The sequence below is a fragment of the Lactuca saligna genome, chromosome 4 (assembly GCF_052625555.1).
Source record: "Lactuca saligna cultivar CGN05327 chromosome 4, ASM5262555v1, whole genome shotgun sequence".
Classification (NCBI taxonomy): domain Eukaryota; kingdom Viridiplantae; phylum Streptophyta; class Magnoliopsida; order Asterales; family Asteraceae; genus Lactuca; species Lactuca saligna.
Genome location: NC_136420.1, coordinates 25,385,674 through 25,407,587, shown reverse-complemented (window position 1 = coordinate 25,407,587; position 21,914 = coordinate 25,385,674). Strand labels below are relative to the sequence as shown.

General features: G+C 31.6%; 1 protein-coding gene, 1 long non-coding RNA gene and 2 other non-coding genes across 5 annotated transcripts; all 4 read right to left on the bottom strand.

The window, feature by feature from the left end:
• Nucleotides 1–437: 437 nt before the first annotated feature.
• LOC145041408 (uncharacterized) lies at nt 438–2,754 on the bottom strand. Its single transcript, XR_013680177.1, has 2 exons — nt 2,459–2,754; nt 438–1,006 (listed from the first exon to the last, which is right to left on the bottom strand). It is a non-coding gene; the product is annotated as an uncharacterized LOC145041408 (long non-coding RNA).
• Nucleotides 2,279–2,356, bottom strand: LOC145044717 (small nucleolar RNA R160). The gene has a single exon (XR_013681661.1). It is a non-coding gene; the product is annotated as a small nucleolar RNA R160 (small nucleolar RNA).
• Nucleotides 2,755–5,975: 3,221 nt separating the features above from the next.
• Nucleotides 5,976–9,645, bottom strand: WIT2 (WPP domain-interacting protein 2). Of its 2 annotated transcripts, none has more exons than XM_078989465.1 (5): nt 9,418–9,645; nt 8,095–8,622; nt 6,901–8,012; nt 6,427–6,570; nt 5,976–6,331 (listed from the first exon to the last, which is right to left on the bottom strand). In XM_078989465.1, exons 2-5 carry the CDS (start codon nt 8,600–8,602, stop codon nt 6,122–6,124), a joined length of 1,974 nt encoding a protein of 657 aa, XP_078845591.1. In that variant the 5' UTR covers nt 8,603–8,622; nt 9,418–9,645; the 3' UTR covers nt 5,976–6,121. The 2 variants fall into 2 exon arrangements, with proteins under 2 accessions (XP_078845591.1, XP_078845592.1); XM_078989466.1 differs by having other exon boundaries at nt 6,196–6,331; nt 6,423–6,570.
• An 8,881-nt stretch (nt 9,646–18,526) lies between these two features.
• On the bottom strand, nt 18,527–18,636 carry LOC145044684 (small nucleolar RNA R71). Its single transcript, XR_013681630.1, has one exon. It is a non-coding gene; the product is annotated as a small nucleolar RNA R71 (small nucleolar RNA).
• Between the last annotated feature and the right edge of the window lie 3,278 nt (nt 18,637–21,914).

Sequence of the window (21,914 nt, the reverse complement as noted above, 5' to 3'; positions counted from 1 at the left end):
GTGGAGGAAATAAGAATCGACATCAAAAGGTTGGATACTAAGGGGCTATGTGGTTGCGTCTGGATGATTCATAGATGAATGGTGCAGAGGCGTGGATGATATACATGCTCTGAATTTTTATGTGAATGATAAATTAATGTTTGTTAGGCATATGAATGTGTACCTTTTAATGGTGAAAATGACCATTTTAACCCTTTGAACTTTTTTTTTTTTTTGCATATAAATTTTACATCATACAACATTCAATTAGACATCATACAACATCCAAATTTCATATACCGATCCTTAGATCACAGTATAACAATTTTTTTAACAATATCTCACAATAAATTTGTTCAATTATCAATCGGATCACAAAATGATGATATAACTCAAATGTGTTTGAGAATTAAGGTCAAGGTTGTACACACAAGATATAAAAGAAAAACATATCAAAATATCATAAACATGTACCTTCATTAAAGAAATTATACATTTTTACAAGAAATTGGGGAGATCATGGGAATGGGAAATGGCGAAAAGAAAAACGGATTTGGAAGGTCAAGAAAAAATTGGACCTCGTAATCATTGCTTCCTAATTTTCTTGGTTTATTTTCCTATTCCACATTGATTTCACACACTACATGTACCCCGTTTTGTTTATGGTTTTGGAACATTGGGTTTCTTGTGATCCTACTTCTAAATCATTGTTGGAGATAAAGAACATAAATCAATCAGAACATGTTTTAGGGCCTGAAAAAAAAACGACCATAAAGAAGGAGCGGGAGTGAAATCGAGGGTGGAGGTAAAGAAGGTGAAGGCAGAGCGACGCGGCTAGCAAAGGAGAAGTGGTCAACGCTGAGAAAAAAGGAGAATGGTGGAAGATGGTTCAATGTGTAGTGGGGGAGAAAGAAAACACACAGGCATGTGTTATGCTGGGGCAAGGGTATTAGAAGTATTTTTTTTTTCATTTAGATTCGATCTCACCTCTTCACGATCCATATCATTTTTTGACATATCTGACCACCTGTTAAAAGGATAAAAAAAGTTTCAACCAAACACTTTAAATCTGAACAATCCAGAGCTAGTCTCTTAATGGGATCATTAAGAGGAAAATCAAACATTCTTTTGGAATTGAAAAGAATAAAAGAAAAAAACTATATGTTAAAGCTTTTCTTAAAGCTAAAAAATACTTGTAAAAAAAATCTTTGGATTTTCAACAATACAAAAAAAAAAATGATTTATTAAAAATACATTGGGATAAGCTATAGTATTTTTTTTGTTTTATATGTATTTTTAATTTTTGCTTTTCATCTATTATTAAATAAATCGTGTTTTGATCTTGTATTAAATCGTGATTCCAATATTAAATCAAGTTTTTAGGTTTTACATAAGTTCTTAAAAAGTAAATAATGTTTTACTTTTTTTAAATGAATTTTATGTTCTATATTAATATAACTTTTTTTTATCTAGTATTAATTGTTTATCTTCAAAAAAAATAAAAATCCTTCTTAATAAATGAATTTTTTTTTTGCCACAAATCAATCTCTCATAAGTTTTGATACTTATCATTTTATTGTATTTTTTAAATAAATATTATCCGTTTGTTAATTTTTGATTTGTTTAAATTTTTAAAATTAAAATCATATATTTATATATGAAAAATATTAAGTATCATATATATGATATTAAATTGTAATAAATATTTTCTTCTTTTCTTATTTTAATGTTGTACATTAAAAAACATTTTTTGTTTACACTTTAATGTTTAATTTTTTTTTAAAATTAACCCGAGTATTAAACAGGTTTTATATAATATTCAATGTTTGTGTATTAAAAAAGTAGAATTTATGTATTATTTTGTGTATTAAAAAATATAATTTATATAATATTAAATGTTTGTGTATTAAAAAATATATAATTTAATTAAATTCAAAAAATATGAAATACAGTGTCACCGTTTCCTATAAAAATGTCTTTTTTCCAGTAATTATTATTTTGACGTAAAGGGGTCAAACAACAATCATAAAAGAAAAAAAATATTAATGTTGCACCATGCTCGTATAATCTGATCGTTGGTTTCGCACCAGACTATGAAAATAGGTGCCCTAAATTCACACAAAAATTCTAATATTTTTTCAAGAAAAGCAAATCATGATTAAAAACAACTAAATTGCAGAAATGTCTACGAAAACATGATTATTCATTTGTTTTTTTGACAATTTGCAAAACCCTAAACAGAACCATCATTGAGTCAAAAAAGATTAACACACATGAAAGATCAGGAAATAATATGCAAAGCAATCAGAGAACTTTGAAGGTAATATATATGAATTCAACAATTAAAATTCAGATTAAAGTTTCTCATCATTTTGCATTTGCTTCTAATATCAAGATCTAATTGAGATAAAAAGAAGTGTGATTTTGGCAAAACAGAATCGAACTGCATAACATTCGATATATAGGAATAGATTTTTACCAAAAGCTATATTTGATTTAGCACAAATAATACCCTTTGATCTCGATGATTCCTCACAACTATGAGCTTCAAGTTGAAAGGGGCTATGTCGTGCAAATAACTACACTTTGACATACCTAATCGACGAGTTTGAGATTTTGTTGAAAGAAAGTGAATGCGGCTGCGAGATTTTCAGTGGTATGGAGAAGTGATTTTATACAGGCGTTAGTTCTAGACATCTAGGGTTTCAAAATGCTACGTCGTCGTTTTGCTCATGTTGAAAGAAAGAGCGTGCTGGCTGTTAATAAAATGGGCAATTTTCCTTAGGGAATGGGATAATGACTCGAATGGGATAATGACTAGGAGCATGATTCTAAATGGCATGAAATGGCATGAGGCATGGTGTGGCGGTAAGGTCAAGTCTTAAGTTTAACGAGCCATGATGATCCATAGTGTTTTTCAAGGCGTGATGTAAGGCGGCGATTTTGTATTAATTTAAAATTATATTACCACGTAAATATAAATTTATATTAAATATAACTACTTTTTATAAGTGTTAGATCAATAACTAGTAACAAAAATTTAATGAAAACCACAATACTTGTATCTCCGATTAGAAAAAGACATAACAAAGAGCAAAAAACCATGTCTCAAATGTAGGGATGAGCATATGGACCGGGGAACCGGCTGGAACCGGAACCGAAACCGGCACCGGAACCGGAACCCGATGGAACCGGTCGGGCCGGGACCGGGACGTTATTTTTGTGGATTTTTGGAACCGGAAACCGGTAGGAACCGGAACCGATATAACCGGAACCGGTAAAACCGGAAAAAACCGGAACCGTATAATGCTATTTTTCAAGGATCGGTTCCAACATTTGAAGACACGACAAGAACCGGTAGAACCGTCGGGCCAGTTCGATTCTTGATTTTGGCCGAAGCCGGTTCCCGGTTCCGGTTCGGTTCGGGCCGGTTCCAGCCGGTTCAGTCCTTTTGCTCATCCCTACTCAAATGAAAAAACACGTGTCATAACACGCCATAACGCGCCATGGCGCATCATATCACGTCTTGACACGCGTCAGGCCTAACAGCAACGTTATGAGGCTTTTCGTAACGGCGGAGTCACGCCTCACGCCATGGCGCGCCTTTTAGAACACTGCTTAGGAGGGTAATAACGTTTTCTGTTTGTCCATTTTAGGTCCCTAACGTATTTTTTGTACGTATTACACCATTAAGGTTAATATAACCGTTTACAATACGTTGGGGACCTAATATGGACAAACGGGAAACGTTATTACCCTCCTAAGTCATTATCTCATGACACTATAAACCCTTATAATAAATTTTTACTTTTTAAATAAGAAACTTATAGGTCTTGAGGTTGGTAGTTTGGATGTTTTTAACCTCGGGTTTCTTTATAAATGGAAGTGGCAGTTTCTTAACGACAATGGAGCTCTTCGGGTTAAAATTGTCAAATTTTGTCATGGGGAAGGTGGTGGTTATTCGGACGATTCGAGAATAGGAATTGGAGGGGATGTTTAGCAAAAGATTGTAGTATCCATTAATCACCTCCATGAGAATGGTTGTATTCCTTCTAATTACATGTATAGAGTGGTGGGGGATGAGACTCAAACGAGGTTCTAGAAGGATGTTTGGTGCTTGGATATTCCTCTTAAGGAGCGGTTCGGGAGGCTCTTTGCTTTGGCCTTTAATCAAGATGCTCGAGTAGCACCAAACATCCTTCTAGAACCTCGTTTGAGTCTCATCCCCCACCAATCTATACATGTAATTAGAAGGAATACAACAATTCTCATGGAGGTAATTAATGGATCCTACAATCTTTTGCCAAACACCCCCTCCAATTCCTATTCTCGAATCGTCCGAAAAACCACCACCTTCCCCATGACAAAATTTGACAATTTAAACCCAAAGAGCTCCATTGTTATTAAAAAACCACCACTTCCATTTATAAAGAAGCCCGAGGTTAAAAACATCCAAACTACCAACCCCAAGACTTATAAGTTTCTTATTTAAAAAGTAAAAATTTATTATAGAGGTTTATAGTTTCATGGGATAATGAGTTAGGAGGGTAATAACGTTTCCCGTTTGTCCATATTAGATCCCCAACGTATTTTTTGTGTATATTACACCATTAAGGTTGTTATAACCGTTTATAAATAATCCTTTTAGCGGCTTCTTCATGTTAAAATGACTATTTGTAAACGGTTATAATAACCTTAATTGTGTAATACGCACAAAAAATATGTTAGGGATCTAAAATGGACAAACAGGAAACGTTATTACCCTCCTAAGTCATTATCCCTTGGGGAATATTAAACCTTTTTTTTTTTTTTTGGGGGGGGGGGGGGGGGGGGCTTTTTTTGTTTTGGTCTTGATAAAAAAATTGATATATTCTATCTTTTCATATGATTCAATCGGCTATCCAACAATCAACCATTTAATAATCCAAAGACAAAAGGTAATATTATGTTCTCATTCGAAGAAGAGCTCACATTGAAATTAAACATTGCAACAGGAGATCACTTTTTTGCTCCAATTCCAAAGCTCAAATAACGTTTCTTGTTTCTTGGTTTTTTTATTCTACTGAACTCCATCTCTGATTTCTAATTGTATTTTTGATATCGTTTGACTGTCGAATGAAATTACATAGGTATTCTATTATTCATGATATTTGAATTTGATAGCCTATTTTTTTATATTCTAGTTGTTGTCGTTGATTAGTAATTAAAGAGCAAAGCACGCTATCATGAATTCTGAATTTGATTTCAGTTCTGAGTGATTTGAAAATTTTCCCCAGTTGCTAATTCCCTTTAGTTTTTGTAGTTCTATTATTGTCTTGTGGCATTTACTTAGTTGATAAGAATAATATTTATAACTTTCGCATTGTTGTTAATGTTATATCATATATAATTTTTAGAAAAACATGCCTACAAAAGCAGTTATTGTGTAGTAAAAAAAATAAAGAATTACGAAAGTCTCAAACGAAGGCTTTGGATAGGTTTATCCAAAAAAAAATACCTCAAGTTAAAACATCAAAAAAGATAGCTATTAAAAAAATATTAAAGAGTATGAATTATGAAGAATTTGTGACCAACTTAACTTTCAATAATGATCTTGATACATTTAACTATGTAACATAAGAAATTCAAACTCACATCTCTTCTATTACTCTATAACAAAGCACCCTCAAACCATTTGGCTAGATGACACTAATATTCATAACTCCTACATAAATTTTTTTAACAGTAACACGATTTATTGTTAATCATCTTATAATCACCTTATTGTCGCATCACCCTACATTAATTATATAGGTTATACAATTTATATTTTGATTAAAATTTACTCTATGCCACAACATTTTATTATTATTTTTTCACTTTAATTTTGTTCAAGTCCTTATACATTGTTCTTTTTATTATTTCATTTAAATTTTATCTGTAATTTCATTTTATCGTATCAAACAAAAACCATCATCGTTGATTCAATCTAACAAAGCAAAGATACATGTACAATATGTTCACACTTCAACCTCACTTATGAAAAACAATGATTTACATACACATATACACAAATTTAACACTTGCCACAAAAAAAAATGCTACAAAAAAAAATAATAATAAAAAAAAAAAAACAAATGTTACTCGACACAAATCCAAAACTTCAACCTACATTAACATCAAAACCAACCGGTTTCCAATTGACAAAAAACGCTGCCAAAACCGAGATCAACAACACAAAAATCGCTCTAATCACAAGCATTCTTTTAGTTCTGGATTCCGGTTCTTCTACTTCTATTTCATCCAAACTCGAGTCTGAGTCAGTAACCGATGACTCTGGTTCAGGGTCATTCACCACTTCTATTTCTTCAACCTGAGTCATGACATTGATAAAATCGGATACAACCATTAGATATATAACAACTTCCCACAACTCAAATTCGTTAAGTTTGTGAATAGTGTACCTGCCTTTATACATTCCGATGACGATTTTGTCAAATTTTGTGGTATCTTTTCACTCAACGTTGCAACTTTCATTTCTTGATTGGAAAATGTTGTGTTTCTTTTTAGGGTTTCCATCAAAACCCTATTTTTCTCCGTTTGAGAACGCAACTGAAAGATTCAGAGAAAGTATGGATATAATAAATGATATTGTTCTCTATCAGCTAGACACAGTCTCATCCAACCCTACATCTGATAGAGTTTTATCTCTCCTCAAATGATTTTTTTGGAGATTAATCAAACTCCACATATCTAACATGGTATCAGAGCAATCATCTAGCAACTCGGAGGCTCCACACACATGTCATCATCTGACAAGACGTATTGGAGTCCTCCATCGCCTCACCTAGACACAGTCCAAGCTGATTTTTTTTTTGTAAATAAAATTAATGATTCAGTGTATTTAACAATTAAATAATTTTTGACAAAAGTAAGGGATACCTGTTTTGTTATACGCTCACGTTCTGTAGCAAGTTGCATGACTGTATCCATAATAAGCTTTGTCTTAATACCAATATCTTTAGCATTAGTCACTTTATCAAGATTAGCCTCAGTCAAAGAAGCTTCAAGTGATTCAACTTCAGCTCTAAGAAAGTCAACCTCTTTGGTCAACTCTGAATTTGTATCAGTCAACAACAAACACTGATCCTCAGCGTTTTCGGCTTTGATTTCAGCTATCGAGACCTTTTGCTTCAGTTCATCGATCAAAGTCTCCATATCCCAAATTGCAGAATACAACATGTTTTGCTGTTCTTGACCTGCTTCAGAAGACGCCTTTGCATATTGCAACTGAAGCTCGAGTTCTCTCGATTGTTTCTCAAGTGTAGTCATCTTCTTCGAGCTGCTTTCATGGCTTCCTTTTAGAAACCCTAATTCGTCAGTTAATTCAATGTTTGAATCGGTCAATTGAGCCACCTTCCCTTCGGCTGTTTCAGCTCTAGTTTCTGCTGTGTAAATGTTATCTTTTAACGACTCTATCATGTTTTCCATTTCTCTTACGCGTTCTTGGATCGATTCGTTTGTTGAATTCGCGTTCTTCAGGTTAGATTCTGATTCGTTGACTTTTTCTTCTAGCGATTTGAGTTTTTCTCTCAATGTTGAAACTTCGAGATTATCTGCAACGAGCTGTGTGATTCTGCTATTGAGTTTCTCGATTGAAGCGTCTTTTGTGTTCAATAATTTGATACAGTTTTCAAGTTTTAACCTAAATCCATCTTCTCGATGATTGACACCATTGAGATTGAATTGAATGAGTTGATGTCGAGCTACCAGATCTCTTGAAACCCCCATGAGCACAACAGAAGCATTCTCCGCTTCCAAAAATCGACCCCAAACGACTTCTGCTGCTTCTTCCATGATGAACGCGACCTGCTCTGTCAATCGTAGTTTTAGCTTCAAGTCTTCTTCGTTTTGCTTTGATTCTGTTAATTTCTTCTCGAGATCAAGCTCTCTTGATAACGATTTCTCCAGCATTCTAAGAACATGAACTTTATCAATCGTTTGTAACCTTGGCTTCGCTTCGATGTCCAAACCTTGAAAATCTTCCGAGAAACCTTCATAATTTCATGTAAATAAATCAAATCAAATCAGATAAGGATTTCAATGAATAGATGATGAACTAACTAACTGACTTACATTCATTGTTATTGAAAGCGAATGAAGTCATTTGCAATTTGGCCAATTTCATCTTCATCTCAAGAACATGTTCTTGTGATTGCTTCAAAGAATCCTCAGAATCATGCAGTTTCCCTTCAACGATTGAGAATAATTCTCCAAGATGTTTACATGATGAGAGCCTTTGATGAGTGTCAACAAGGTCAACTCGAATCAAATCCATTGACCCGTCAAACTCTTTAACCTCGGAATCCACGAAACTGAATAAGAGATCGATTGTGAGCGATTTTTCAACGAATTCCACTGAGACATCGTCAGAATACATGGCTTCAAAGTCGTTTTCCCATGATAATATGTGTAATAAAAGACTTTCCAAATTAAGTAACTTCTCTGATGAATACGCCAATTGCAGGTCTACTTTCGTTAGAATTTCCATGGAGATTCCGATTTCTCCCATGTCTTTGGAATCTGTAATGGTTCCTTCGTGAAATCGCACCAGTTCTGGATTAATATCATTAAGTGAATCCATTTTTATTCCTTTTTCTCAATCTGTAAAAAAACAGATCATAAAAAGCAAAATGAAACGTATCAAAGTATGACTTTTGAGATCAAACAGAAAGCCTTTTTTTTTTTTTTGCTCTTTTAAGATTAGCATACTAATTTCCAACTAAAAAGTTTACATTAATTCATGATTATTGAGGAAAAAAGCTTATTAACTATAATTAGACATCATGAAAGATATACCATTAACAGTTAAATAAGTTGTGAAATTCAAGAATCTTATCTTGACAAAAGGAAAAGTTAGCTTCTTGTTTGAAATTAGAGGGTATAGGCGTAAAATTAAGCAGAAAATTGCCTATTATATCGAAACTGAGTTCACCAATCTGGAGTAGCAAAACAGAATTCGATAAATACTGGTTTAGATTTCGAAATCAAGATGGGAATATTTTGGGAAGAACAAGTCTCCTAAATTATCCAAAAATAGAAGGAAAAGAAAAAAAAGAAAAAAAACAATAAATACGCTTCCCATAAATTCACGCATTCACAACTCTAGAATTCTCAATAATACATAAACCCTAAACCCATAGCACGACTGAATTTAATAGAAAGAAGTTAATTTAAAGCATGGCGAATTCCCACCAACTAATCATCACAATATTCGAGTTTTCTACAGCTAAATCACCTAAAGACCACAGAAATTTCAACTTAAACAGAAAAACTCAAAAAAAAATCCATGAAATTCAAGTACAAAATCTTCTCCATCGTCATATGCAGTTGAGTAGAAAACAACCGAAACAAAGTCGAACAGAGTGAAGAGCATATGAACAGAGAACAGACACCTACCTGCAGAATTCAGAATTGGGGTCGGGTCGGGTTGATTTCTCAATAAAGATTGGGAAATTACAACTCCCAAATCCCAATCAATTCGACATCATTTGGTGTTTACTGGTAATCGAGCAAAAGGGATCTCTGCCATTTAATCGAGATTGTAATGCTAACGTGCGCCTTACGAACTCGTGAAATGGTTTATTCCTAAATACAAAAACGGTCAACTTGGAAAGCTTGTGTGCAATTGGAGGAGCGTATCGGTTATGGGCGAGGATTCTCCTAACGTGGGGTCCACTTGTCTGTTTAACCAATAAGAGTTTGCCACGGCGACAATGATTGTAATTTAAGCGAAAACTACATATGGCCAAAACCTTTTTACTATTTTTGTCGTTCACAAAAAATAATCACACGTTTTTTTTTTTTTTTTTTTTATATAAAATAGTCAAGAACTTTATATTTTTAAGAAATGACCACCGAATTTGAAATTTAATCGTTTTGGAATGATAACCGATGGATATGTATCCACTTTATGCTCATCCATTTAGCCATTTAGGTGGTCATATTATTTAAGAAACATATGAATGTATTGCCACTACATCCTAGAACGGTATTTCGGCATATTTGTAAACATTACGATATAGTGGGTTAGTTCTACAGTTTTTATGTCCAAATTTGATGGTTAAATTAATAATAATTATAAAAAAAAACTTCTGAAAAGTAAACCAAAGTTCGAAATCCAAATAACATTTTGAAATGGTTTGATATTTTTGGTATTTGGTACATGTTTCATAGTTAGGTATGATGTGATTTCATACACCGGACTATGTTGAATCAGTTCGAATTTGAACCATTATTACGATACAGGAACTTATACATGTATTATACCATGGCTCTGATGGTGTATTTGATGATTTCATACTAATGTTGCTTAGATAAATTATTACATTGATTCCTAAAACCGGTAATCCAATGGTGGTTACCGATTTCCATCCTGTCAATCTTATTGGAATTCAGTGTAAGATTATTATTAAGATTTTAGCCTTACGGATTGCTTCTGTTATATTTGTTATATGAGTGGTTAGTATGAAACAATCATCCTTTGTAAAAAAAAAACGTCAAATTCTAGATGGTCCGCTAAATGGTAAGCGAGATACTTGAATGCTATAAAAAGAAAAAGAAAAAGATATTGTTGCTCAAGATTGACTTTGAAAGGGTTTATGATTCGGTTAGTTTGAAGTTTTTGGATTGTATGATGTATTTTCTTCATTTTGGTTCTAAGCAGTGATCTTGGATACATGTTTGATTGGTGTTGGCTAGAGCTTCGGTTCTTGTAAATGATAGCCCTATAGACTAATTCCAATTGCAGAGGGGTCTTAGGCAAGAAGATCATTTGTCTCATTTCTTGTTTATTTTAGTAATGGAGGGGTTACATGTTGCCATTGAAGATGCAATTGCCAAATAGTTTATTTTTTGGAATGAACATTGGTAGTAATCACATTAGTATCTCTCATTTGTTCTATGTACATGATGTGATCATCATTGGCAAATGGGGTAAGGAAAATGGTATAAACATGGTTAATATTTTACATTGTTTTTATTTAGTATAGGGTTTGAAGATTAATTTGACTAAATCAAATTTATTAGGGATTGACATGAGTTGGGAAGAGGTGGCCGACTTTGCTAGAGTGGTGGGATGTCGCCTTGATAAACTTTTTTTTATCTTATCTTGGGTTACCTGTTGATCAAAATATGTCAAAGGTTGCTAGGTGGAATCTGATCAAGGAAAAGTTATAGAAAAAAATATCTAAGTGGAAAGCGGATACGTTATCTATTGGCGGTCGTTTAACGTTAGTTAAATTTGTTTTGGGACTGCTAGGCTTGTATTATATGTCGTGTTTTTTTTTTAATGTCGATTAAAGTTGCTAAAGATCTTGAATCTATAAAGTCTCATTTCTTTTAGGGTGGTAATGAATATGTGAGGAATATGATATGGGTGAAGTGGGATTTGATCCTGAAGGTAAAGGTAACGGAGGGTTAGACATTGGTATAGACGTATAGTGGAGGGTTAGACATTGGTAGTCTTAGTGCTTTTAATTTTTCGTTACTTCTAATATGGAAGTAGCGATTTTTATGTAATGCTTTGATATGGGTGCAACTTATAAAAACTATTTATGGGAGTAAATGTGGGTTTGAGCAAGGGCCATGGGCTAAAATTATTGCCTCGGTTAGGTATTAATCATTTGTTAATTTGGTAAAGTAACCCTTTAAAGTTTAATCATTTTGATAAATCTTTTTATAATAATAAAAGTAAACCATTATTTGTATGATTTTATGAATACTTTATAGATACCTATTCTCATAAAAGAATAGTTTTTAATTTTCTTTTGATATGTGTTACCATATTAATCCTCATAATTAATGCAAATTTTAATTTTCTTTTACCGTGTTTCACCTTATTATATCTTATAATTAATGCATACCATTTGTCAACATATTTGATTCTCTATTTCAAATTTTAAATTTTAAATTTCTTATTCTAATTACATTAAATTAACAACATTAGAATAAAAATTAAAATAAAATTAATACAAATTATAAAGTGATATAATTTTACATATTTATTTAAATCAATGATTATAATTTTATATAACTAAAAAAACCCTCTTAATTAATAATTTATTTAAAATAAGTTATTAATAATTTTAAATTTTAACTATTAAAGTTTAATTAACTTTATAACTCTGGTTACCACGGGCTATAAACTAGTATATAATATTACTATTATGTTTTAAAAAAATTAAGAATATTGTCAAGATAGTAAAATCTATAGACCAAATGTTTTTAGTACAATAATATTAAATGTTATCATCATTTCTTGAAATTGATGATATCGAAGATTTAAGTCCCGTTTAAAAGTAAGAGTTGGTTAGACTTGACATTTAATGTACTTTATTTAAGTGGTCGAAGACGTGTTTGGACCAAAAATGTGATCGCATTTGTCCAAAGAAGAAACACGACCTAGGGTTTTAGAATCAATTATTATTGGTGGTTGATGTTTAGGACGGACATGAGTTAGTGAGATATAGGGTTACCTATTGGTAACCGACTCCATTAATTAGGGATGAAAGCTCTTGACACAACCAATGACACAACATGAACCCGACACAACATATAAACGGGTTTGATCGATTGTTTTTGTACCCACAAATCCGCAACTTGCCAACCCATTTATTATACGGTTCATGTTTGAGTTTGCAAATATCTTCGTGGGTCTATTTGAACTCGTTTATTTTATTATATTAAAAATATTTATTAAGTTAAAGAATAGAGTAAGGATTAACATGTAAATATGTGATATTTAGATATCTTTTTTTCTTTTTGCTCTAAGTTTAAACCACGTAATCAGTATTTACGTTCTCGCAACCATTGAGTCTCGCTCTTTTACAATGATCCAAACTTCACTTCAAGATTTACAAATCAAACATTCAAGCTATTTATGATTCTACATACAACTGACTTGGATGTGCTTAGTTGTTTTATTTTTCTAGAATTGTCCCTAGTTGAACAAGTGTGACCCACAAACCCGTACAAATAAACTGGTTATGTAGGTCGTGTCCGAGTTTGGCTTATTCGTGTTATGGTTGAATACGACGACACAAATATTTATATGGGTCGTGTCCATGTTGATCTTTCCGAATCCTCAACCCAAACACAACATGATTGACACCTCTACTATTAATGAAATAACATTGAATGGTTTGCTTTAAAAAAAAATAGGTCTAAAACCGAAAAATATAGTGTTTTATATAGAATAACCCAAATGTAACTGTTGTTAGCCGGTTTCATGACTGAAATAACGATTAATAGATAAAAATTAAGCATCTTTATAATTAAATAACATGTTAGGTCTAAAACAGAGAGAAAAAAAAAAAAAAAAAAAAAAAAGTCAAAATGTATGTATGGTATTTTATGGAACCATTTTATTTATTATTCATGTCTTAAATTGTGACAATATAAATTATTTAAAGATATTGTTATTTTTTTAATTGGTTGTGCATGGGAAGCATAAATTCTATTTTTCGTTAAATTTATGTCTTCAAAACCTCATTTAACTTTTTGATGTAATTGTTTGGTTTTGCCTTTAGCTTCTTGCTAAGGCTTTTTTGCTTTTTATAAAAATTCAGCAGTTCCAAAAAAAATCGTTGCTTGTACTCTAAAGTTGTAATAATTTCAATGAAACTTTGTAATATGTAAATATAAGATTTCTAATTCGTAATATATTAAAAAAAAAATGTTAGTTAAATGTTTATTTTTATGTCTATAACTATATATGATGTGGTTTAAATGTCCTGTGCATGTTTATCCAGTTGACTTTGATACAATTTATATTGGTCGTATAATCCTGTCACGGAAAATACCAGAGATAATAAAGATAATAAACATATATCATACTTTTAGACCTGGATTTGAAAAACAAACAGATAGATAAATCTATAGCTAAAGTTAAAAAATTATAAAATTTACATCCACCTAACCCTTAAACTATTAAAGTAAGATTCCGTAGTACTCGATGGTTCTGTACATTTTGGCCCCATTGTAGACAAAATTTAGTGAGAAATTGCTTTTTATAGTTAACTACTATACACGTTAGGTATTAATCATTTGTTAATTTGGTAAAGTAAACCCTTTTAATCAATTTGATAAATCTTTATATAATAATAAAATTAAACCATCATTTGCAAAATTTTATGAATACTTTATATATAATATTACTATTAATCTATTATGTTTAAAAAAATTAATAATGTTATCAAGATAGTAAAATCGACGGACCAAATGTTTTTAGTACAACGATATCAAATGTTGTCATCATTTCTTGAAATCGAAGATATCAAAGATTTAAATCCCGTTTAAAATTAAGAGTTTATTAGATTTGACGTTTGAAAAAAAAGCATAAATCATTATTGATTGATTAGAATGGGTAAAAATGTTGAAGTTTCTCTGTTTGACCAGCAAAAAAACTTTTTTGTTATTTTATAAATAGTCAGTATGTGATTATGAAAACTGTTATTAAAATAGAACCTAAAGGTGTTAGCATTGTGATTTAAAAGAATAATAGTCATTTAGACATATTTTACACTCTCAAGATAGAAAAAAAAAAAAAAAAAAAGTAAAAATAAATGTGTCCGGTGTCCCGTTGCGTACGATAGCAACCAAGAGATTCTTATACAAACCATTATGGACCGAATTCAAGGTATACCAGCTTGCATCATTCAGCATCATCCCTAAAGATTCCAATAAAGTTTGCTGTGTAAATTCTCTATTTTAACCTTCCATATATATCATATTTGCATTTATAACCTCCAATTTCATGCTTGCTTAACTTTTGGCCACATTACGTTCATAAAATGTGAAGTTTTCATATAAAATGCAAGAAAGTTGTTAAACTCCATGTTAATGTATCTTATATTGGTGTGATATAGTCTTGTAAGTGATTATATATGTTGGAGTCTTTCCTCTCTCCATAAAAATTCGTTTTGGAGAGTTAATATGTGACTCCACAAATACTACTCAATTTTACATGTTATTTTGAAGGGAAAATGACTTAAAAGCCCAACAAAGTTTTCAAACCATTCAAAAAATCTCAATCATGTTTTGTCTGTTCAAAAAAACTCAACGAACTTAACTTTTTGTCTAAAAAGTCCAACAAAGTTCCAAACCATTCAAAAAATCCAAATTTTGTTTTGTTTAAGTTGATTAGTGTTTTTTTGAACAGTCAAAACATGATTGAAGTTTTTTAAACGTTTTGAAAACTTTGTTGATCTAACAAATCATTTTCTCGATACGGTAATAAGTCACGTCATTTATTTCTTTTATTTGACTTTCAGAAAAGTGTAACTTAGTTGGGTCTTTTAGACAAAATATTAAGTTCGTTGGTTTTTTGAACAAACAAAACATGATTTGTGTTTTTTGAACAGTTTGAAAACTTAGTTGGGCTTGTAAATCATTTTCCCTATTTTGAAATATAGCAACTACATGATCAAACCAAACAATGATGCAACTACATGATCAAACCAAACAATGATAAGATTAAGAGATAGTTTATTATCAGCTTTAGTCTAAAAGATGAGCAACACAGGCTACTCGTTGCCACCACCAGTTGATACATCCACTTGATAGTTTATAATTAAATAGTTTGTTAGTTTGATAATTAGTAATTTGATAGTTTCCTACTTTGGTTTATATCGTAGTCACCATCAAGTGATACAGATAAAACGAATGGCCCATATGTTTTTATTATATATTGTTATTTAAAAATGAAAACTTATAATAACAATAAATGTTATTTTTTTAGTTCGTTCTAGATTTTTCAGAATATTTAGTTTCTGAGGATCGATTCTTATCATAGTTATCATAGGTTATAATAATACTTTCTAATTATCTTGTAATTATCTTGTAAGTATATTAATTTGAATATATGATTTTATTTTTACCATATATTTTGTTTTTCAATGGTCTTATAATCTACGTGTCATCCATCTAAAATACATTCATTGCTAATAGTTGATTTTGAAATTTTGTTCCTGTTGATTCATACTTTGTAATCTCATGTTGTAAGTTGTGTGAATTACAAATTGGGTCTCCATTTTTTTTTGCATGTATTTTTATTTAAGTTTTAATTTGTTGCTGTTTTTTAATTACTTTTTTTTGTTATAGTGGTATTTGAAGTTTCAAGGGAAAATTTTAAAATATATACAATTCATACAACTTTATTAATAAACTTGTTTTTGTTATGTTACTACCCGTTAGTTGTTTTTTCTATTGTTATTAGTGATTTTGTATCAAAAATTATAACAAAAAATATTTTTGATGATGTAATGGATTTTTTGAATTTGCCTTTGTAGAAGACTTTTTTTTTTTTTTTTTTCATTTTGGCCTAAAATATATTTAAACCGAATATTTATTAAGATGTTACTAGTTCATATTATCATACTCATACATATTTCTAAGCATTATTAATATGTTACTAGTTGATATTATCATATTTACTAGTCTTCCCTTAATCCCTTAATTTCTTATGAGAAAACCGAATGTAATGCGTTAACATTAACGCGTTACATTTGGTTTTCTTTAGATTAATCATGTCTAACTTAATTTCTTATGTTTTTGTGTGTTTACTTTCTGCAATGAGAAGTTAAATCATTAGACTTTCGTTTAGTGTAGATGAACTCAAATACTATGTGTTAGTTTCTTGCTTTATATGGATTTTATGAAGTTGGTTTAGCTTGTGTTTGATTATCATTAGCTACTATATTAAAGTTCCAATCTTTTTTGCTTTAATTCAAGTTAAAGTAGTTGAATGACCATTCCAATTGCATGAACTTGTTTACTTAGTAGTTTATAATCATTAGATTGCTAGAGTTATGATTGACCAAATCTTAGATTATGTTATAAAGGTAACAACTTAAACTGTGTTAGAGAACATAATTTGATCATAATTGTGTTTGATTATTTTTCGTGATCATAGATAATAATCTTAGATATATCTTACAAAGTCCATTTATCTTTAATAATTAATTATGTGTTTACTTATGTATGATCATTGAACAGTACGTTCATGAATTCGTAAAAACATTAGGAGATCGGATCAGGATTCTTGATAATATTTATATTGGTAACCAACTGAATTAATCCATGTTTAGAAACTAACCACATGAAAAATGGTGATTCAAAGCTAAATGGAATATCTTCGTTATTCTGATTACAGTCGTTCTTAGTTAAGTTGTTTGCTTAGTTTTGAGTTAATTGAGTCGTTAAGTTAACCTGAACTTCAAAATTAGATAAAACCCCCCATTAGGAAACCGGATCAAGATTCTTGATAATATTTATATTGGTAACTAACTGAATTAATCTATGTTTAGAAACTAACCATAGGGAAAATGGCGATTCAAAGTTAAACGGAAATGTCTTCATTATTCTGATTACAATCATTTTTAGTTAAGTTGTTTGCTTAGTTTTGAGCTAATTGAGTAGTTAAGTTAATCTAAACTTGCAAATTAGATAAAACCCCCCATTTTAGTTATTGTTTTTAGATTAATTTTTAGTAGTTACTTATTAGATTTTTAGTAGTTACTTATTAGCTAAATTACCCAACTTACTTTACTATACTATAAACTGACTAGGTACACTGGCTATAAGTGCATTAGTAGATAAGTTAGTTATGTTTATAAATTTAAAACTGGTAGGTAATATTGCACAACACATCAAGTTTTTGGCGTCGTTGTCGGGGAACGGCTACTTTCAATTGTTAATTTAACTGCTTTAGGTTAATAGATCCTTTTTTGTGAGGTAAAAACCGTAAATAGTTAATTTTTTGCAAAAATTAATTTTTTTGTTTTTACAATTCTCATGAGGTAAGCATATACTCCTCACGATGTGAGATCTGATTTTTCAGTTTTTTTTTTCGATTATGTACTTTTTAGTTCGTTTTTATGTTTTTGTTTCTGCTTTGTTTTGGTGATTTATGACCTGAGGATCCAGAAATCCAATAGTGCCACCACTTAAAGATCATGAATCGACTTTCCACAAAAAGAAGGATAAAAAAGTTGACGAATCAAGTAGCACCTTCCAATTTGACAAGTTTGAAAGCTTTGAGAGAACTCCAAATAAGAAAGGTATCGAATACGAGCTAGGAACTGAAAGAGAATTAGAAGAAGAGGTTAAGAGCGAGGTAGAAGAGATAGAGGATATCACGACAATGAAGATGGAGGAGGACAAAAATAGAGTGCGTAATGTCAAGGGTGCCAGTCTAATTCCACCAAAAATTCCAACTGAAACAGGTTTTAAGCTCAAAGGACATAACTTTTCAATGCTCAAAGATATACCATATTTCGGGAAAGACTATGAAGATGCTTTCAAGCATATCGATCAAGTTTTGGACATTACAAACTACTTCAATGTTCTAAATGTTTCAAAAGATGTGGTTTTACTAAGGATACTTCCATTGACATTTACTTCTGATGCAAAATTTTGGTTGTAGTCACTTGCACCTGGGAAAATTAGAACTTGGACCAATCTTCGTGAAGCATTCATAGAGCAATTCAACCCTCCTTCAAAGATAGTCAAACTCAAGAAAAATATTGCTAATTTTCAACAAAACAACAACGAGTCCTTATACGAATCATGGGGGAGATAAAAAGGTCTTTCAAGAAATTACACTCAACACCTTGATTTGCACGGACCAATGACAAGGAAGGATCCCGCCACCATAAAAGCTTTAATTGAAGAATTTGTCAAACATTCATGTGAGTACCACAACCCTGTTGGATTAGTGTCTAAGTCCATAACTATTTTGGTATGTACTTGACCCGATGGTGCATGGTCCTTTTGGGTTGCCTTCACCAAAGCAACTTGATAGGATGAATTATGGAGAGAAAGGATTAAATATGATTTATTAATATATTATGGGAATAATATATTAAAGGAGAAATCATATTGTTTAATTAATATTAGTCAATAATTAATTGGTAATTAGTTTTGTGACTAAAAGAGATTAATTAAACTTAAGGGACTGGAATTGTAATTATAAGATAATTGCAATTTGGGCCATGGATTGCCTTATATTAAGGGATGGACGAATTCTAATGGGAAACCCATAAGGAAATCGTCCATGGGCTTAATTAAAGGAGTCTATGGGTTGCTTAGGGCTTAAGCATCCAAATTAGGGTTTCCTTGTTCATTAACCCTAATAGCCCAACTATATAAAGACCCCTTAAGGCTCAAAAACGTGGCTAAGCTTCTTGTTAGGGTTTCTACACGTTTTTGGTAGCCTCCATCCTCTCTCCTCTTCATCCTCTTGCTTATGGTGTTTGTGAACCATTAGAGGAGTGACACTTGTGTCTCTAAGCATTCCAAAGTCAATACAAGGAGATTTAAGATTGTTATTGCTACATAACAATCAAGGTATGATCTTAAACCTAATTACATGTTAATATGATTACCTGCATGCTAGAATTAGGGTTTATAGTCTTGGATTCAAAGCATGTACAATAGAGAAACCTAGATCCAAGCATTAGGGTTTGTATGAGCACATAGGATGTCTTATGACCAAAACCCATCAGTGGTATCAGAGCCTAGATTGGTTTCTATTGTATTGATGCATTATATGTTTGAAAAAAATTCGATTTTTTGGCTTATGGAGGTTGGACTTGCCGAGTCCATAGCTGAACTCGCCGAGTCCATGCAGACTCGACGAGTCCAGGCTTGACTCGACGAGTCAACTCGTCAGATAATGCTTATCTCGGAATTTCTTGCTGTTTTTGCATATGGATAGTTACCTTATCATGTTAGATCAATATAAATCCGATTTTATGATATATATATATATATATATATATATATATATATATATATATATGACTATATTCTTGATCTAATTAAAGATAATTATCAATTAATAAGATAATTGATTAATTATTTTGAGTAAATTGATAAATTGTTTTGCAAGAAATCATTAAACAAATCAAATATGGATAATTATGTAATTAAATGTTAGTATAGATTATTTGTTATTTGATCCTTGTTGTTATGAAAAGTTTCATATTTTGCCCTTTAGGTTTTATAGTTTAAATTTGAACCCAAAAGTTTTGAAGTTTTGAAATTTAAATAGTTAAAACCCTAATGTTTTGAAAAAGGTTTCAAAATTTGCCCTCAAGTTTTGGAATTTAAATTTTGATTAAAAAGTTTAATTTTGATGTATATTTAAATTCTAACCCTAATGTTTTGAAATGTTTCAAAATTTGCCCTCAAGTTTTGGAATTTAAAAGTTGATTAAAAGTTTAATTAGAAATGTTAAATTCTAAAACCCTAGTAATGTTTTGAAAAGTTCAAATCACACCCTTATGGTTTTATTAATTAATTAAGGAGTATAATTAAAAGAGGTTTAATAAATCCATAAAAGTTTAGGTTAACCATTTAATTGAATTAAAAGTGTAATTGATAAAGTTAACCATATAGTATTTTAAAAGTATAAAATACACCCTATACTATATATAACATTAAAAGTCTAACATTATATATATATATATATATATATATATATATATATATATATATATATATATATGTATGAGTAAAAGTCAGTCTTACCGTTAGTAGACCTCATTCACGAAGCTGGTCTATAAGGGGTGTTTAAGGAAATTGCCTATAAAATGGCGATTGAATGGGTATCCACTCTTACCCACCGCACTCTTGACTAGTGGAGGGTCGTTAGCCGAACGGGTAGGATAGGACGAAACCTTCCATTATAAGTATAATGAAATACAAAGTAACTAAATGTTTTTCAAATTCCTAATCTTAGTTACTTAGGCAAAAGTGAATTGATGCAATTCCATGAAATTACACTTTGTGCCCCTGCAAAGACGTTAGTGGAGCGTGTGTGGTTTACCGGCACACTAAATGGTTCTAAGCAAAGGTACCAAAGGGTGACTCAATGTTTGTCATAGTTCGGTGGAGCGTGTGTGGTTTACCGGCACATCGAATAGGTGATTGTAACATGTGAGGGCACCATGTAGTTTGCATGGTTATTCACACCCGCTTTGTGATCCTCGGCATCCCAGTCACAAACAAGAGGGGCATATCGAGATTTAAACATGCCATTGAAATATTCAATGAATCTCAAAGGATCTAGCAGTTTTCATAGATTTAAAACTTAAAATTATTTTTCGTTTTTCATGGTGGAAATTAGTGAATCGTCATTCACTTACCTTCAAATGTTCTTCAATTTGGGTTACGACATGCCTCTCCCGAGTTGTAGAATATTGTGTTGGGTCCTAGCCTTGGAATTTCATTTGGGTGATTTACCAAGGACTCAATCAATCAACTAACTTGAATTCGTTTTTCTCCCGTTTTGTAGATGTCAAAGTTCGACAACTATGGTCTTCCCGATTCCCGTGGAACAAGCATTCCACATGAAGATGATATTCCACGATTCGATCGAGGAACAAGAAATCATGCTTCACTTCCTCCTCCTCCTTCAATTATTCTCCCTAACCCACAAGATTGTAAAATTGAAAGGTTCAATATCACTCAAGCCCTTTTGGCAAGTAAACATAAAGAAGGATAGTCGGTGTGTGCACACGTCTTAGGGATGAAGTCACACATTGATAGGTTAAGAATGATGGGATCCGTTGTCAGTGAAGAGATGGTTGTTGATTGGGTTCTTCAGTCACTTCCTAACTCGTATAGTGAGTTCGTAAGAGAGTACTATATGATGAACCACGACGTGACCCTTATTGATCTTACCTATATGCTTGTTGCTGCTGAATCAGCAATGGTTTGGCGCAATAGAAAAGGCAAAGTTGATTGGTGAATCTGCCTTCAAGACCTCTATGGATATAGACAATGGCAATGAAAGACATGCAATGATCGAAAAGTTTGATCATAAGAGAAAGGCAATGTCCGAGGTAGTTCCATGTGTTGTTCCAAAAGAGTCAATTTGCTTTTATTGCCAA

Excerpts from the sequence above, each read along its gene's own strand:
- WIT2 (XM_078989465.1), bottom strand. The coding sequence starts at position 8,602 with ATGGATTCACTTAATGATATTAATCCAGAACTGGTGCGATTTCACGAA. Across the intron at positions 6,571-6,900 it reads GTGAGCGTATAACAAAACAG|TTGCGTTCTCAAACGGAGAA; the intron begins GTATCCCTTACT and ends TGAATCTTTCAG. Across the intron at positions 6,332-6,426 it reads CGTCATCGGAATGTATAAAG|GTTGAAGAAATAGAAGTGGT; the intron begins GCAGGTACACTA and ends GTCATGACTCAG.